The sequence below is a fragment of the Manduca sexta genome, chromosome 5, assembly GCF_014839805.1.
Source record: "Manduca sexta isolate Smith_Timp_Sample1 chromosome 5, JHU_Msex_v1.0, whole genome shotgun sequence".
Lineage (NCBI taxonomy): Eukaryota > Metazoa > Arthropoda > Insecta > Lepidoptera > Sphingidae > Manduca > Manduca sexta.
In genome coordinates this window covers 9,421,814-9,441,854 of record NC_051119.1, presented here as the reverse complement: position 1 = coordinate 9,441,854, position 20,041 = coordinate 9,421,814, and the positions used below count along the sequence as shown (strand labels likewise).

Below are 20,041 nucleotides of genomic sequence, written 5' to 3'. Positions count from 1 at the left end.
TAATATAGAGCTAATTGAAGTGTAAGAAATATGACTTTTTAGTGTACAGACAAGTTTATAATATAATTACCCACTGTAATAAGGGTTGTGGCTTTTTTCCCGCGACTGACTATAGTGTAGGCAGATCTGTGGTCTATTAAAAATAAGACTCTTCATAGAAAATAAAAAATTTAAGTTCATAAAGGCTACTAACGCCATCTGTTATGCCGGGTATTCATATTTTATGTCGTTAAAGCAGTGCCAAAGAAAGTGGCGCCCCCGGCTGTTTTGCCGACATGACATTGACGAACTGTCATGGCGTAAAAGTGTACAATTTTTGTGCACAGTAAAACAAAAATAATGATTCTCAGACGTAATTATATACGTTCTTATACTAAAAACTCATGTTATAAAACAAAAATATCATGATTAACGTGTGTTTAATAAATTTATAAGTGTGTGAGCGTTAAAATGGACAAGAAAAATGCCATTAGGAGAGCCAAAAGGCCGTCCAAAGTGCTCGAGGAAAACTATTGGGATTGTAGCGTTTGTACATACAGGAATAACGCAGAGGCCTTTAAATGTTCCATGTGCGATGTCAGAAAAGGTAAACACACCAGTTCTTTTTATATAAAAGTTGTTTTTCATTGTCTTTTAACATAAGTAATTGACCTACACTTCGTACCACGTAACCAATAACCAGGTACGTTCGTACCCATAATTTTGAATTCAATGAACTCTTTGCAGTTCAACGTATTTATAGCGCTGATAATAACTTTTCATTATATTGTAATAGCTGTAAAAATCAGCGTATAAAATTAGTTTTCATTCTAACCTATAAACCAAGCTACGATATATTGATTAGCATTTTCAACTTAGCCAGACTGGGTCAAAGCACGTCTACAATTAACTGTGACCTACCAATGTTATAACTTGGAGAGCGCGTAACAAATTTGAAAAAAATATTCTTATTGATACTATGTTTGCTATGACATTAATGAATTAACACAAAAAAATATAACGTGTTATTGTTTAACTTCAGATAAGCATAACTATAAAATAATTTGTACACACTCACTAGATCCTGATAATTAAAATGTAAACAAAAAACGCTGGCGCGATTTCAATTTATTTTAGTTCCGGAAGCAGCCGCAGACAGCGTTCCGGTCGAATGTAATACGACCAATAGAAATTGACGTATGCGTCACCTGTTCCGATTTTCATATTCCGCTTTCCTATTTGGTCGGTTAGTATTCGTTGACCTTCCAATTTTGTTCCTATTTTGGCATGAGCGCGCGGGAATTGGAATTCTTGTTTGTAGATTTAGTTACTATTTTAAAAACCTTTGGCCGAATATATTATAATTTAAGAGCTTTTGCTTTTTCATCCGCGTTGATGCTCATTCTCTTGATAAAAAGTAACCTATAGCGTTCCGAGGTAACAAAGCTTCCTATTAGTGTAAGAATTTACAAAATCAAGTCATTAATAGTCTAAGTTTCGTACAAAGTTTCGTCCCCTATATTAAACTCCTTAAAGGATAGATTTCCATAAATCCATGCTCGCTTACATTCCAAGAACCTGTATCCATAATTTAATGCGTGACACAACAGTATCAGCTGTTCGTTGATTGATCAGTCAGCCAGTTTTTTCTTCATACTTTGGCAGTATAGTCTTTGGCCTTTGCCGGTTTCTTATGGAGCGCATTAAAAAATGTTTATGTGCGACTCTAATCACGGATCAAGTGAAGTATATGTAGTCTGCTTCTATTAAAATGTGAGTGCTATATAATAATCAAATGATCTGATGATTATAAGGCGTGACGCATTTCATCAGACGAATAAGACTGGTTAGTAGAATTTGCTGCATTGAGTAATTTAATAAAAAAAAAAAAAAAAAATTGTAAAGCTCACTTAAACCTATTTACTGGTGTTCATTTTACTGGTGGTAGGTCTCTCATGTCTATTTCTGCCGCCAAGCATTAGTTTATAGTAAATGTTGTGTTCCGGTTTGAAGGACATTGTAGCCAGTGCAACTACTAGACATAATGAGACTTAACATCTCACGTTCAAGATGGCGAGCGCAGTGGAATACCAAACAATACTTTGTATTTCAAGGTGTTGGATGGTGTTTCTACTGTTTATGTGCATTCCTATCGCTTGCCATCAGGCGGACGGCAAGCTAGTCTCGTCATTCGCAGCAATAAAAACAAAATACTGTGTGGTATCTGGAAAGAAATTAACCGCATTCTTACTTCGTACAATCTTTCATTTTGGAGCAAATAACTCTTTTCCAACAAAAGACGTATTTAAAATAGTAACGAATAAAGCTCGAGTACACGAATTAATAAATCTCTATTTTCCGTTGGTAAATATGTACGTAGTTATTAAGCTGTATTTACACTGGTAGGTAGATTTACGCTGAACAGAAGCCCCACTCGACTCGTGTACGGCGTCTTTGTTCTCAAGCAGCGCTGCTATTTCTGACAAATACCATGCATTGCCCCTACCCTTACTAAGGTAACTCGAATTGTAAGATCCATAACGTATTGCGTAAAAATATCTAGTTAAGGTCTGGTAATCCATGAATGTAAACGAAATTGAAGTACCTATATACTTTCCTAGCTGTTAAATGTCCCTTTTGAACTATGTAACATATAAGACATTCTTTAAATTGGCAACGCCGCTTGGTAAATATGTTCGGACAAATATAAAAAAAACAATTCATCATTTTAACCTATTGACCACATAAAGGTGATCTAAAACAACTCATTATTGTAACGTATTAACCACACAACGATAATCTTCGTTAACAAATTTAACTTAGAACAAAATATTGCTCATACTTCTTAACTCCGCGTAAGATGAACTCGAACCATTTTAAGTCGCTATCGTGTTCGAGTTATCGTAGTATGCGCAGACGCTCTCGGGATGCATAGACTACGATTTGGAAGCCCCAGGGGCAACATGCCCCGCTCGCTGCTCCGGATAGCGCCCTTGTACGACCTTAAGCTTTAGAATTTTCCCTCTAAAAGGGTATGTGATAATTTATGTATAATGGACGAAGCATTGGAAATTATTTACCTTTTAGAGGAACCTTTTTGTGCTCAAATAAGGAATTATGTTTCGTATAAAATTATAGTATAGTGTTCATTTTGGTAAGACTCGGGTGACTCAATATTTGTCGTTCGTGTACATCACGCGTTTATCCCCGAAGGGGTGTGCAAAGGTGCACCCACCTTTTCGCCTGTGTGGTCCGTCCTATAATGTAATCGGGAGCGAGCCTATCACCATATCGGACACAAATTACAAACTTCAGGTTGATACTGAGCAGAAAAACTCGAATATCACTGCCCGACCCGGGATTCGAACCCAGGACCTCAGAGCGCTGCCGTACGATGTCAGTACAACTACGCCATCGAGGCAGTTTTATAATATATGGTGAATATTAGGTAGCCTTATAGCGATCAGTCTAGGATCAGTTTAATCCGTAATCTTGGATCAAGATTTTCTTAAATATAATTTGATCTTACCCAATTGACAACATTTCAAAATGTAAACGTGCCTAAAACAAAAATACCGTTTCTTAATTTTTCTACTCTGAGTTCGATTATGAATTTTTAATATTTTTTTAATACTTAATTTCGGAGAAAAAAATTAAAAACCGAAAAATGCTTGATGACGTCACGTATACGGTTGAATGAAATAGTTCTTAGGTCCACCTTATTCTATATTTTACAAAACTAAGACACCGTCATTTGTCAATGTCAAATGTCAATATTACCATAGATACGTCATAACTGTCACTTTCAACGAGAGAGACAGAAACAAAAAAACTGTCACTTCATTTTTTTTACTGCAAAGCAAAGGTCATTACGTTTTGAGCCGTATATGTGACGTCATTTGGAGCTTACGTCATTTTAGAATAAAACAAAATTCAAAGTGAACATCATGAATGAAAATATCTGCATTTCGAAAAAAGAAAAAATATGGGTCTCATCATTTTAGATCTAATTTCATAAAATATAAACATTTTGGTATGTTGAAAAAATGAAATGTTGTCAATTATCAATCCACATACTACAGTTTACAGGATCTATGTGGCATTAATCATACCAGATCACGGATTGAAATGACGCCAAATTTTTGTCAAGTGTGTTTGAGACACTCACCATACAAAATGCATAATCAAGCTGTCAGGTTCATGGCAGTTTTCTCCTACATGATAGGACTACACACAGATTCACGGCTTTTGTTTCCCAAAGTGTAGTCAGAGGCGCAAATAGTGCTGGTACTTTTCGCTGCGTGTATTTTATCCCTTGGAATAGTGGAAAAGCTTATAGTCATATCCGGTAAACTTCCAGACTTCGAGTTGATAGAACAGGAAAACGCAAAATACTTTTTCCCGAACAGGCTAGTACTAACTGCTATGGTTGGTTATTATACACATTGCTTCATGTGTCGCCCCCTATCATGTCGTTGTGACGACGACATTGACTGCAGGGTCCAATACCCAAAAAAAAACCCGACGAAAATTAGATACACAAGCTGCGCTTCTGTTTACCCTTCGAGGATAAATGCGTGATGTGTGTTATGTAACGTGTAGGCACGTCGACGCGCAAGCCGCGCATCAACCCGGCGCTGGTGGCGGCGCAGGCGGCCGGCACCGCGCCAACCAGCTCGCAGAAACGGCCGCGATCAGCCAACTCGCTCAAGAAGAAGCGACGCCACCCGCCGAGGCTTAGCAACGTGGATCGCAGTTCCGCGCAGACTAGAGAGGTAACCATGAACTAAATCATCAACTCTTAGGCCCGTATTCACAAACTTTACTGAGCTAAGTGAGCAATGCTGTGATAATAACTTTGTTTCTTGGTACTTTCGGCATGACAGCCTTCTCAGTGCATAAGCGTAAGGGCGTTGTGACTGCTTATATTGCGATAGAACTTTAGTTGGTTGTTAGGTAAACAAAGCTGACGAAAGCAATAGAGTACTTTTAAATTACGATCAGTATGTGTTCAGGCGCACTGTGCCTTCTCATAGTATTGATTGTGAATACGGGTACTAGTTACTAATAAGATTTGCCAAGAACTAAATCCTTCAGATACAGGTCGATCGTAAAAACTATCCAAAAATATTTCAGCCATATTATCCAGTATATTATATTTGGCCAAGTAATAACGTATAACACCTTCAACTATCACCAGATTGACCAGTTTTCCTAGCTTAATGACCTCGTGAAAAATCAAGTTCACTTACAATCAAATTTCATGAATTGTTAAATAAGACACTGTAAATAACGACCCTCGCCATAACAACGTTAAATGACGTCCCAATATCCACCAGGTAACCGTAAGCGGCGTGACAGTAGTAATAACAGAATACAAACCGAAGAAATCTGTTTCGAGCAGTTCTAGTGACGTGGAGTCTTCCAACGACGCGCGGCCCTGATCTCCAGATATAACTAATACGGAATTAACTCATAGATCCTTGATGCTTGGGTGCCGGGAAGGTGGTGCACGTGCATCCCCCTGTCCGGAACAAATCACAATAAAACATTATTTAATGACAACGGGAAATATCGACCACAGAAGCTTTATTATGGTTTAGCATAATATACAAGTACCCGTGCGATTTATTGTGAAAAAAAATATGATGTTGGTACTTACTATAGTGTGTAGTGCGTATCTCCTAAAAATAGTCTTGGCGTCGCCGATGCCTTGATGTGATCAGAAAATTTGGAAAATTAGAAGGTTTATTCTGCCCTGGTAATCGATAGCAGAAAGTCGGAGAAGGCGGTTCTGCTGTATTACATGGTTAACTAGATCTTATCTGTCTTCTTGCTGTTTATCAAACGAGTACATGCATTTCCAATTTAAATATTTAAGCGAGATTTCCATACATATTTAATATCAGCACTTTTTTCTATGTTTTTTTAAATTAGTTAAATTTTTTCGAAAGCTTATGTCGATGAGTACTTCAACCATTGCTATGTAGATGTATGAAACCTAGATAGGAAGAAAGTTCGTCGTACATTCTAAATCAGTAACGAAACAAAATGGCCGCCTTTGACTTACTGCCCTCTGGATTACCACGGCTGCATTTCTAAGGAAGTTTGGATAAAATGTGAACAAAAATAATTTCTTCTGCGTGACGTCATCACATCCGTTCACGCAAGTATGTTGTGGCAAGTCATTGGTACTTGAGAGAAATGTGGTAATTTTTCCCTTGTATTACAAAATGAAATGAAATAATTTATTTGAACCTGTAATTGTTACACATTATTTAGATTCCGTCAATATTAACTTTACCACCTGTTCGGAAAACAATTCTCACCAGAGAACGGGTATTTTAGTAATACCAAAATTTCTGTACGTTTTTTAATTCGCAAAGCGTCTTTTATGGAATGCTGAGGGTTGGATTAGACATGTAATCGTAGCTTATGCCAGATAGTGAATAAAAAAGCAGATTTTGCGTTTCATAATTTATGGGCAGCGTCTTGGATGTTTGTTCGAAAAAATGTTTACGTTTTGTCGAAAGTTTTTTGGCATTGGCTATAGAGACTTTGGCGTGAGTATTAAGGCTCACATGCCAAGTAGCTTTTCATATTCAGGATTTATATGTATTTTTCGTTTATATTTCAGTAAGTATTGGACTTGCGAATTTTGTGTTTGTTTACCAATATTTTGTTGTGTTTTTAACATTTGTAATTATTGGGAATATTTTGAATTCATGTTTTAATTTTTATAAATTTCTCGAATTTTTTGTTCTTTTTTTGTTTTGTCGTTTTATTATTTGTATACATGAATGTCTTATTTTTATTGCTCGCTACAAGTTTGATATACGAGTCATATTGACGAGTGATGAATGTGAATGAATGGAAAGAGTGAACGAATGTACGAAGGCACTATATGTTCCTAGGAATGCAAGGAAGGAAAAAATATTTTTTTAGACCCAATAGAGTTAATTGAAAAGTGGATTGATATGTGGGTAATTTTTTTTCCTTCCTTGAATAAGGTATATGCGTTGCGTAATAATACTAAATAATGAAAAAAAATGTTATCTGTTTACGTCAAAAATTAAGGCAAGTCAAGAACTAAGATATTGCTGTCTTTTATAAACAGTATAGAGACTAATATCACCTGATGAAACGTTTTTGTTGAAGGAACTTATGGGTCATTGCGTACATTACTTTTAACGTCTACATCTATTTATAAACTTTGACACAACGTCGTATATTCATGCAATGCTCAAAAATATCATATATTTCGCAATATTGAAACCTAAGGAGTGCTATTTTTCCAAAAAAAAAAGAGACGAAGAACGCATAGAATCTTTGGAACGCAAATTTTGAAACAAACTTGGTGTGTACAAAATCTTACGGCTACGTAATTTTTTTTAAGCAACTGATATATTTTTTATATTTTCGATTATTACATCACTTGTTCATTCGGCTGACCACAAACGGTCAAGACCGCGATCTATTTTGAGACATTATTTCATGTACAATACAATAGTAAAATGATTAAATATAAATTTGCATAATAAATATTATAACTGTTTATAAAATGACAGCAATATGTAACTTAAATAATAAAAAATCATCACATTAACTTATTGTGAATTGAAATAATGAAATTGAACGTACCTAAACACCTTATTATTTATTTCCATATAACTAAGCTTTATGTAATGCCATTTATTCTATCGCTGTAACTTATTTTTAGATGTAGTTGAATATTATTTTTGTATAATGAATTAGAAAAAAAATAATTTGATGGATTGATTGTATATAGATTAGACCAGCTGGTCACTGCCAAAATGATATGTAAATACATTCGGAGCATTGGCGTTAGGAGGGATATTTAAGGGCGGCGTCACACGGTCAATATTTACCGTCATTCAGGTTGAGTGTGTATAGCGTAGTGTAATGGCAATAGTACTGTCAAGTTCTTGACGTGGATGACGAAAAATAATGATAGTGTTTCGCCAAAGAATTGTAATATTTGTTGTATAGAATGGATTTTTTGATCAGAAAATAAATTTTATGTGAATTTGTCTCGCTTTAGGGGTTTTGTTTGAAAAGTATAAAATAGTATTAGCTATAAGGTAGTAATGAATTGTGGATAGGTAATCGAATAAAACCCTATATCGAGACGGATTCATGTTAAAATTCTCTTTTTTTTTTTTAATTTTTCAGCTTTTTCTTATACCAAGCGGATAGGTAAGTGGGCACTTAAAGCGATGTAAAAAAGGTTTAATATGTATGTATGTTTTCATTTTATGCTCTTCGTGTTTTCAAACTTTCATCCGATTAGGGTAGAACCTCGATTATTCGATTTATTCGAATGTTTTATGTCATCGTATTGTTTCAGTATCAAAATTCTATTTAAATTGCGGTATAGATTTTTTTTTTCATTAAATAATATATTTGTTAGCATATTTTATTTTATAACATCGATTATGGACGTGTATCGTAGGACAGATAGTTTCTTGCATTAATTCGATTTAAAAAAAATACAATTCAACTAATGTAAAAGCATCCACAGAGTGGTATTTCTTTGAATTTTAATATATCTTGTTTTGCCGTTGTGAGACTTTAATATCTCAAGGTTTCCAAAACAATGTTGAGTCTAGTGGATCTTAAAAATACAGTAGTCATTCCGTTCAATAAAAACTAAAAATAGTTACTTTTTAAATAATACAAATTTATGAACTATCGTTCGCTTTAACCATAGAGAAAATATCGTGAAGATATCTACTGAGATATCATAATAATAATAATAATATCAGCCCTGTATTATATACTTGCCCACTGCTGAGCACGGGCCTCCTCTACTACTGAGAGGGATTAGGCCTTAGTCCACCACGCTGGCCTAGTGCGGATTGGTAGACTTCACACACCTTCGAAATTCCTATAGAGAACTTCTCGGATGTGCAGGTTTCCTCACGATGTTTTCCTTCACCGTTAAAGCGAACGATAAATTCACAAAGAATACACACATGATTTTTTAGAAAAGTCAGAGGTGTGTGCCCTTGGGATTTGAACCTGAACACGAACACCCAACTAGGCTATCGCCGCTCTCGCTGAGATATCATATATATTTAAAATCAACACTTTTTTCTATGTTTTTTTAAATGAATTAATTTTTTATTATATCAATTAGCTTTTCAGCCGTCGATATATTTACTTTTAATGGATATGGTATTCTCCGAAGTAAGTCCCATACAATTTTTGAACAAAAATGCTAACTCTAAGGGTAGAAAAATAGGGGATGATTGCTTATTCACTCACTGATTTAACTTAGTTATGTGTACACCTCTCATTATAGTTGGTCTCATATTAATAAATAAAAAAAAAAAACAAATGGTGGAAATATAGGGGTGATTGTTCACTCAGTAATTTTAATTATGAGTTGTGCGTAGCTTTGTTTGTCTTTCCCATTTAAATATTACTAACATTATTTATTACCACGTCAACTCTGATAGCATTAGTACAAATTTCAATGGATTTTCGACTTTAACTTCTATCAAATAAAGGTAATTTCCTCGAGCATGTAAAATAAAAGAAAAAAATAATACAAATAATTCCTGAAATGCAAAATGATGTACAATATCCGAATTATTTCTTTACCTCATAGATGGAGAAATAATCGAGGTTCCACATGTTTGTAACCTCTTTCCCGAGGTGATAGATACGCCTTAAATACGTAGTTAAGGAAACGCACAAAGTCAAGATGCAGTTGTGGGAAACAATTTTTTTACTCCAGCTACGAACAGTGGAATTTTATGAAAGTTGACATGTTTGTAACGCATTTGATACTTTGATTCGATTTTCACATTGGTTACTTTACAATTTATAATGGATATATAGAGGAATTTTGAGCATTGTCATTTTTGGTAACTCATATGTCAGGCAATAGCAATATTTTCACTTTCGATTCTTAACGAAGCGAAATTGAAAATTTTGATCTTAAGAAATTTATCTAACCGCCGATTATAATAACCAATCCCAATTTTAATCTTCGTTTCGATCTCAAAAATAATCCAATCAGAATAAGTATTAAAAAAAACTTTATTACGATTGGTCAATTTCACGATCGATTGAAAAAAGCGATTAGGATCGTTTATTGAAATCAGAGTAATCACTACTAGGCAATATTAAGATATACCAAATTCAACATATTTCAATACCTCATTTAGGGCCGCATTAATGGATTCAGTTTCCATACACCCCGTTCGCACGCTTGTATTTGTCGAGACTTGCCGAGCGTGTAAACTTAGCATTATGTAAAATTTTGACATCTTAGTTTTTTTTTTTATTAAATACCGCCGATTCGGGTACGAAAAAAATAAAAAAAATTGAATGAAATTTGAATGCGGGTTATTATGAAAGAATTTTCAACTAAGATTTATTTCAATCCATCGCTTATCTATAAAAAAAAATAATTCCCCTGACAACAAAAGTTTCCGGGTCACACCCATACACTTTTTAAAAACCCCTACTTGACGGCCCCCGAACGCCCGACAAACTAGGACAAATCCGGGGAATTCCGGACGGGTGGCAGTCCTGATTTTACTCAAAACAAATTAATTTATTCATACGGCTCTTAAAAGTCAATGCACGAAATTCTTCCAAATAACCGAACTAGGTAAATAAGTTATAGGGAATTAAATAGCCTTGATAGCGTCCATGGTACACGAGGTGTTAAAGCCCGCCATAGCGGCCCACGTGTTGCGTTCCGGGATCAGCCTGTGTACATCCGGTTCCAACAGGCATAACTGTGTCGACTGTCGAGCGGTAATGATCATCTCGTCAGTCGACACATGATCCCACTCCACTTACCATCATGTGCAGGAAAGTCACTGCCATGCTGGTAAAAAAAAAATAGAAAAACAACCATATAATATTGGAGTATAAATGTAGCCCTACATTTAATTACGTAACAAAAAGCGTAACCAATATGAAAATTGTCTCATCCATAAGTGAATTTTGATAGTCAAATACTATATTTTGCATCAATTTTTATATACTAACAATTAATCATTTGTAACATGTTTAGATAGTAGGTTATAGGTAAGTATTAAGCTGCAGTAGGCAGAAAGGGCATGTACCGACATGAAATTTATGTTGTATTGACTAATTTAACAAGTAGACTCCTTACTAATATTAACGTCTATTGTAATTCAAGGTTTAAATTAAAGGGCCCTAATCCGTCTTTTTTATTGCTTTGAATGACGAGACTAGCTTATCGTTCTTTTCATGGTAAGCGACACGACCGCCCGTAAACAGTAGGAAAACCATCAACACTTTGAATTACAAAGTGTTGTTTGGTATTCCACTGCGCTCGCAATCCTGAGACATAAGATGTTAAGTCTTATTACGTCCAGTAGTTACAATGTCCTTCAAAGCGGAATACAATCGTGACTACACACTGCTGCCTGGTGGCAGAAACAGACATTGCGGCGGTACGTACCCAGGCGGTGTCTCACATATGAGAGACCTACCACCATTGATTTTGAATTACAAGCGTTGTAATGGAAGGGCAGCTTTCATAGGTGGTTTAGGTACATAGGGGATTTTACGGGGCCTTTACCTATACGGCTATCAAAGCTGTGCCTCGATTAGAACGCCCGTAATTGCAAAAAGACGGATATGCCCTCGTAGATGGAATAGGGACCTTTACCTTACTAATAAAACTTGCAGCAGTTATCTTCCGCAAGTTTTTACAGTATAAATTCACGGCTAGCTGACTGCAAATTTGAGGCTTGCAGGAATTGCGGCGAGTCGCGTGTTATTAAAATGTTGCTGCTAGTAACATTGATGGGCGGTAAATGACACTCCAAAGTATTTACTATTAATTTACAGGCGTATGTATATGTATGATTACTAAGGCGCAAATAATTTCAAATAGACAATTTATGGTACCATCATACTGAGCATCATACGATATTAAAATTATGGCACCAGTGTCATTTGCATAAGGTTTTCAACTTGAACAATTGAAAAGACTAAAATAATAGTATATTTGTCGGTACTAGCCTCATCTGCTATGTTTTCTACGTCGTTAATAGCCTAGATTTAAAAGGTAGTGGCTATTTTCTTTCCTATTATGTTGTATAGTAACTTTTGTTGTATATTTTCGTGTACTGTAATTTTTTTTGATATAGTTTTAATGTTTTTATTTGAGTCTATTGGTAACTCGGTTTTAAACAACCTCTTTGGAGGTAAGTTTAATAAAAAATGTATTTTATGTACTAAAGTTTCGCAATACAAAGGAATTCAGTCTACAAAATTGGCAATGCTAACGCAATGGAAAGAAAGCTTCTTAGTAAATTGTCTTTTATCTGGTAATAAAATGTACTAAAATAGTCGCTGGAGCGAATAGTATGGTAATGCTACATTACCATAGTTTATGTTACATTCTCACATTGTTTTCATGAATAGAAATGATTTGGAACGAAGTGTATTTTGGAATCCAAATGTGTTACAAAATGTTTTTTTTTTTTTAAATTGATCAGTTTTATCTTAAAGATATCTTAAAGATAAAACTGATGTATAGTTAAAAAAAAATCATGGTCTAAATATGGACGAATCTAAAAAATCGACGTCTTTTTAAATCGTTTTTTTATAAAAAAAAATATTGACATATCTAAAACAATATAAATTTTAAGAATGTAAAAATTTTCCATTGCGTTACACTGCCAAATATTTGTGTTACTAAATGTCATTCGACCTACATGGTAGAGTCCACCCACAGGTTACCAGATTTAGGCTCCTGGCCCATGTATAGTGTTCCATGCCTTGACTAAGTATTTATTCTAGTTTTTAAGTTAGGTTGCTTAACTACGCGAATGTGTGGAAATATATATTTTTAATCGGAATGAATCTGACGGATTGCATAAGACAATTGTATTTATAAATAAAATTCTTATACCCAAAATAAACTCGACAAGTTTATTGTTCAACAATACATAAGGAAAAAGCAAGTAAATGTGATAATGCGGTAATGGTGTCTACCTAAAATATTTTTGTCGGTAAAAAATGAGTTAAAGTTCTATGAAATGTAAGTTAATGGGATTTCTAGCTTTGTGTTATAAAGGAAAGTGATTAAAATTTGTTATATAAGGTAAAATTAGAAAGGAATTTGGATAAGCATGCTGTAAAAATATCATGCAGACTTTTCCTGTTTTTATTGCATTTGCGTCATAGGACGAAACAATTTTTAACCATACTATGGTTGAAGAGCGACACTAGCAATTATAAGTTTAATATTTAAAAATGAAACTTCCTAGGAGATAGAGAATTTCACGAGCAATGGGAAGGTAGTGGAGAATGTAAAAAAGATATGAGCGATTGATAGACGTAATTCTGTCGGCTAATTTCATATTTATTTAATTGTTTATATTAAACGATTAGAATTTCGGAAAGAAATGTATCAAGTTTGTTGTCAGTGTGATAATGGATCGAGGGATCAGTCGACACATTCGAAAGATCGAGCGATCAGTCGACTCTTTCTATCGATCGAGTCATCAGTTGACTATTTTGAACAATCGAGAGATCATTCGAATTTTTCAACCGATCGAGAGACCAGTCAACTTTTTCAACCGATCGAGAGACCAGTCGACTTTTTCAACCGATCGAGAGACCAGTCGACTTTTTCAACCGATCTGGGGATCAGTCGGCCATATCGAACGATCGAGAGATCATTCGAACTTTTCGGACGGTCAATCGATCCGTTAGCAAATTTGTCGACAGACTTATATTATTTTTGTACGAATTGTCTTGTGACGGAGTATGCGTGTGTTAAACTTAGTGCTAAATGTTAATTATTTTTAAGCCCTATATAAATGTACTGTAATGTATATAAAGGATGTGAAATTTATGACTTGTGGTTTATTTTATGATCCCTTAATATCGTCTAAAAACACAGAAATATCACGATTGTGGTAACAATATTCAACGATGAAACATATTGATTAGGAAATTTTGACTTATTGACATAGGAATTAAATTTATACGTCTTTTTTCAATGAGATTTATTCTTCTTTGATACTAGACTTGATACATACTGTTGCGCTCATTGAGTCTAAAAGTTTGATATCTGTATCTCTGGTTTAGATTGACAGATTTACATGATAAAATAAATATAGAATAGGACATTGTATATTAGACTTTATCGACATTTTTTTTTTTATTAAAAAATAAGAAAGGTACATACCTAATAGCTTAATAAAATTATATTCGACTAAACTGGCATAGTATCTGGGTTTCTTAAATAAGATAAATTTACAATTCAATTCTTAATAAAATTCTGTTTGCGATTTTCAATTACTTTAAAGACATATTGTTAATCGCTCTTTTTACAGTAAACATTATATTAGCAAAATAATTGCAGAATACAATTTTAGCCATTTTTTGACAACGTCCAACCAGAGAAAATAATAGAATAGTCGCTGCGTGACATATCTTCTATTCTGCCAGCCTGCCCCCGCAGCCCTATACTTTCTGGATAGCGGCGCGTAACAATATTTAGAAACTTAAATCATAAATCTATAGTTCAGACCAATATTCAACAGGAGGCTTCCTGTGGCTGGTGCTGATGGTCTATCTTATTTATCATGAATGAATCCCTCCTAGCCGAATTTCGACCACGGCGACCAATCTCCACGGAGATCAGCCAGGTATGCAGGATATATTATAGTGCACAAATGTATGCACAATACACAAATGCACTCTGTTCCTTCACTGTCATAGTCCGGTGAGACGGGAATCCGACATCACCAGAAAGGCATCAGTCGCAGGACCAATGGCATTACGTGTTTTATTTATGGAACCTCCCATACGAAGTTCTAGCTCCTACCCTGGTTGAATGGAGCTTGCTGACATGTGACACGGCCGCTGCGCCGGCGGGCGGCGCGCGTTTGAAGTCGCGCCGACGTTTTTGTATCGGCCGTATATCGCCGCATCGCTCTTCTACGCCGAGATTATGACGCCTTCTGTAGATTATGGTGCAGTTTTAACTATATTAGGAATCGGAAGTAAAATAAAATTGAACAGTAAAACCAATATCGCCTATGAAAGAATCGCACGATAGTAACACGCCGATTATGCTTTCAAGCCAATGTAGTTAAGGAAGTAGGCATTGACCACACAGCGCTCTTATGTCTATTAAGGTGTATATTTATGTGATGTATGTGTATGTGTATGCTTTTAATGCTGCTAGGTGTCGAGCTAGCCAGCTTTGAGTCTAGTTGAGTCTTGGATGGTGCCAAACGCATCAGGTTCACCCCTATATAATCTAATATTGCTCGAGAAATGTCTGTATTAGATACATCTCTGCTTATTACTGGAATAGGCATGATGCTATATATAAAATAAACATGGTAAATGCATCTAAAAGGGACTCACAGTAATCCGTCGAGCAAACCAGTCCAGCCTCTACGTAGGGAGAGGAGCGAAAGCATTTGTGCCATGTTTAGACGCCCAGCAATTTTTAGATTTCAGTAAAAAAATCGCCATAATTTACTAGGAATTTAACTATGTGCTTTACTATCTCTTCTGTGAAATCTAAGCGATCGAAATTCACTCTTAATTCGTATCGTCTTTTGTTTATTTTTTAAATTCTTTTAATTTCAGTCACATTTCTATTTGGTTTTGAATGCGTGGGATTAATTTTTTTAGTAGGCTAACTTGTATGGTTTTACCTTTATCTGAAAAACTTAAGACAGGTTCTACTCTAGGATAAAACACGTACATCTTTGAGAGAGTATTATGGTTATAAGATTTTTTAGAAACGAAAAAATTAATCCTTCTCGAAAGAGTCACCAGAATATTATCCCTAATTCCCTTAATTGACAATACATATAATATTAATAATGTAATAGATATATTCTTAATAAACTAGCTAGTGTTACAATGTGCTCTGGATGCTGATTGTTTTTTTAGTAATGTATTATAATATGATCTCATTTTATGTTACCATAGAAACGAAGTCTATTGAGGTTAAAAGCATTTCTAAGTTTACGGGACTCCAAGATACAGACTTGCCTAGTGTGGAGACCGTTATCAATACATTGATTAATTCCGTACATTAAAATACAAACAAACACATATTATTAACCTTTTCAACTAACAATTAGATCCGACGCTGCGACGTAGTTCCCGATTCCCGAATTCCTCGCCGAGTGAGTCAGGCTATAAGCCGACATCGTAAACTGAACGTAAAAAATACTTTTCACTTTAGGGCCGACTCGTTAAACGGCAGGTAAGTTCGTAAATAATTTTATAGCTTCTGTTACGGCTGGTATACTCGACCTACTCGGTTTTTAGCAAAGCGGAATTCTTGAGGAATGAGATTTTGTTGTTTCAATTCTAACTGAGAATCTTAGCCGAGATGGCATTACTCTTTCATTGCATAAGTGGCGAAGGGTGCATATAATCCGATTCCTGGCAGCTTTCCTTTATCTAGAATCTAATTATTATTAGAACGATTTGCAGACTGTATTTATGCATATACACCTATATATTGTGTCGTGTTCGACTTCGGAAAATTTCGCCTTTCGCCACTTTTGCATAATAATACTAGAGAAAAATACCTGCAGAAATGGTGTATTAGATGTTCACGGCTAAGCACATATACAAAACGTAGACGCTCTGTTAAACGTTCTTAACAATATAATATTATCATCATCATCATTTCAGCCGGGAATCGTCCACTGCTGGACATAGACCTCCCCATTGAGCGCCACAGGGACCGGTTCTGGGCCGCCTTCATCCATCGGACTCCGGCGACCCTCACCAGGTCGTCAGTCCATCTCGTGGGGGGCCTGCCTATGCTGCGTCTTCCGCGTCTCTGCTATAATATACAACATAACATTCATTGCTTTCTCAAGACAGAGGCTCAGCCTTATTTGAAAACCACTGGCAATTATTTTCGGTGACGATTTTTTAATAACAATTTTCGAGTTTCACCGTCTCCCCAAAGAAGAAGTGATAAGAAAGGTCTGCTTATAGATAAATCTATCCATATGGCGTGTTTCAAAATTCCAAGCAAATTCCATTGTCGGTTATCGTAATTATCAGTATTTTATTGCCATTTATTGGGGAGCATATATTACTGTGACTTTTTTATTCGATCGGCTTATACATTTAATTGACGAGTAGCATTTACAGTGCCCAGCAATGGGACAGTATATAATACAGGGATGATATTATTATTATTAATATTACCAGCTTTAACCCGCGGCTTCGCCTGCGTGAAGGAGTTTTCCGGGTAAAAGTCCCGCTTTATATTTTCCCGGGATCGAAAGTATACTATAACCTTTCCAGGGCCTTAAACTATCTCCATATCAAATATCATAAAAATCCGTTGAGTAGATTTTGAGAAAATCGGTAACATACAGACAGACAGAAAAGGGGACTTTGTTTTAAAAAATGTAGAATTACTCAGAAGTGAAAAAAGCCTTCAGTCGAGTATACCGCGCGAACATTCGCCATTAACAAAAAATATATATTTTAGCGCGTTTTACACAGGCAGTTTGTTATCAAATACCATATTACGAAATTTTTATTATCTCTGACCTTTACATCTTATGTGTAATCCAGATATCCATTAACTTGACGGGATTTAGTTACTTTTTAACGACAGTCGTAACTGGAGGAATGCTGAAGGAGTTTCATTCAGGAGAAAGATAAATCCTTTGAGGTAAACAATTATTGTTAATGTGGTTAACAATGTGGATAAAACTTGAAACTTATATTTTGTTTCTATTGCAAGGTTCTACGTTTATTTTATTTATTTATTTTCCAAAACGTTAGTTTAAAGTTTAAACGTAAATATTTAGTTGTATTCCAAAAATGACACAATTTTCGTGTTGGTAAAAAATTGAAATGACAATAATTCATGGTTCCCCTTTATTTAACCTTTTTTTTAACAAAATAAAACATAGAATTGTGGTATATTTTTGCAAATAATATCACAGAGCCTTGTAATAGCGATCTAGGGATATATGAGAATTTTATTACGAATTACAAATGTGAATGTATGTAGGTATATGTTTGAAGGTTTGAATGAAATATTTATTAGAAGTAAATTCAGACACTACTGAACAAATTCGCATGAAATTCAGCACACGGATAGACTATATCCCCGAGTAATATATACATAGTATTACGGCATTTTTTAAGGGGTAAGTAGGGATATAACATACCCTGCTGCTGTGTTCCGGTTTGAAGGACATTGTAGCCAGTGTAACTACCTAATAATGGCGAGCGCAGTGTAATACCAAACAATACTTTGTAACTCAAGGTGTTGGATGGTGTTTACACTGTTTATGGGCGGTCGTATCGCTTACCATCAGGCGAACAACTAGCTCGTCTTGTCATTCAAAGCAATAAAAAAAATGTCGACAGTATAGAGAAACCACACCAAGCAAATAGAACAAAAATAAACGAAGACTAAGGAAGCGTGTACACTATAAATTATAATATAAATCAAGTTTCAAAGTGATAACTGCCCGAACATTGTATAAAAATGTCAATGGCTATTTAAATAAATGGAGCATAATATTAATATATTAGTTTGAATATTTTGTTTATCCACATAAATTATCTGGCGTACTATAAATACGTGAAATGTAGGAGGTTACTATTCCTGCGGGATCTTGGACGGATTCTGGAAATGTAGAAGGGGACCTGACCCCCCAGAAAAACAGTATTTGAAAGGCAGTTGATTCGTTATCAAGCCATTATATTGTTATTTTTTGCATGTTGTGATTACTGAAATCCTCATAAATCCTCTTCAAACCTTCATGCGTTTTTATAAATAGTGAATACGTAATATATTACAATGTGATTTCAATATAGACTGCAATAAAAAATGTTCTAAAACCAGCAACCAGCAAGTTTAATTATAGAATTTATGACTCTAAATGAAGAGCGCAATGTAGAGTCACGTAGTGCTTTGTAATACTGACGATCAGGTTAGTGACTTACTCTACATTAGAGGAAAACATAAAATAATAAAATATCAACTGTATACTCGTGTTGACCCTCTGCTAAATATCTCAATACGTCCCTAACCAAGAATTCATATGAACACGTGAGTTCATTTATTCGCCACTGGAAGTATGTAAATATATCTTCACGCTTATACTTGCGAACGTAGACAGCGATAAATTTGGGGTCGGCCATTTCTTTCCCTAGTTATAAATACAAACAGTATGTCAAATAATTTCATTTAGTATGAAGCCGTCAGATAAACAAAGCTTAGAAACAGACTTGTTATCAAAGCAATGCTCCGTCCTTAGATAAATAACGTCTATGAATAAGGGGGTAAGTATATAAAGAGAAGAAAAAAAAAACACGTATAACAGGTCCACAGCGACAACTAAATGGTGGATTCAGCATAAGCCGTCATGGTATGCGTCATCACACAACACTGCTTTTTAGTTTCCACCTAAGGTAACGTACGAATAAGGGTCTAATAGGTATAAGTACTTATTACCCGAGGAAGAATCATCTCTCGTCAGTCGACATTATTGGACCCCACACCACTTACATCAGGTGCAGTGAATTAACTTTGCAGTGCCTATGTAAAATAAAAATATGAATAATAAGGCAGTTCAACCCATTATCGGCATCTACACTGCTATGGGAATTCCAAACGTCCCAGTGTATCTCAGCTAATTTTCCCATCTTAGTCAACAAAGCAACTATCAGAATAGTATGTAGACAATACAGGTCTCATATACTAACGCTCGCTGGAGGATTTAATCAAGTCGGAATGAAAAATGCCTGCGGGACCCTGCCGGTGCGGCAACATTGGGTACGGTTTGCAAAAAAAATGTTTCAAATGACGTGACGAGAAGTTCGACGGTAAACGTATGCAGTCTTACTTTTAAACTTGTTTTAGCGTTACGTGATTAATAATTGCTTTAATAGCTGTCAAAAATGTCACCGGTTTCCTAGTTTAAACCTTATTAAGAGGCAAGATGGCGGGCTTTGACTTACAGCTGATCGAGTAAATTTATGTTTTAGCTATAAGCATAGTTTTGCGAAATTTTTA

General features: G+C 35.2%; 1 protein-coding gene across 1 annotated transcript; it reads left to right on the top strand.

Annotated features, from left to right (window-relative positions):
- The first annotated feature begins 281 nt into the window (after window positions 1–281).
- Window positions 282–8,150, top strand: LOC115455929 (YY1-associated factor 2). Its single transcript, XM_030184737.2, has 3 exons — window positions 282–586; window positions 4,582–4,754; window positions 5,319–8,150. The coding sequence occupies exons 1-3, from the start codon at window positions 451–453 to the stop codon at window positions 5,421–5,423; spliced, it is 414 nt and encodes a 137-aa protein (XP_030040597.1). The 5' UTR covers window positions 282–450; the 3' UTR covers window positions 5,424–8,150.
- The last annotated feature ends 11,891 nt before the right edge of the window (window positions 8,151–20,041 follow it).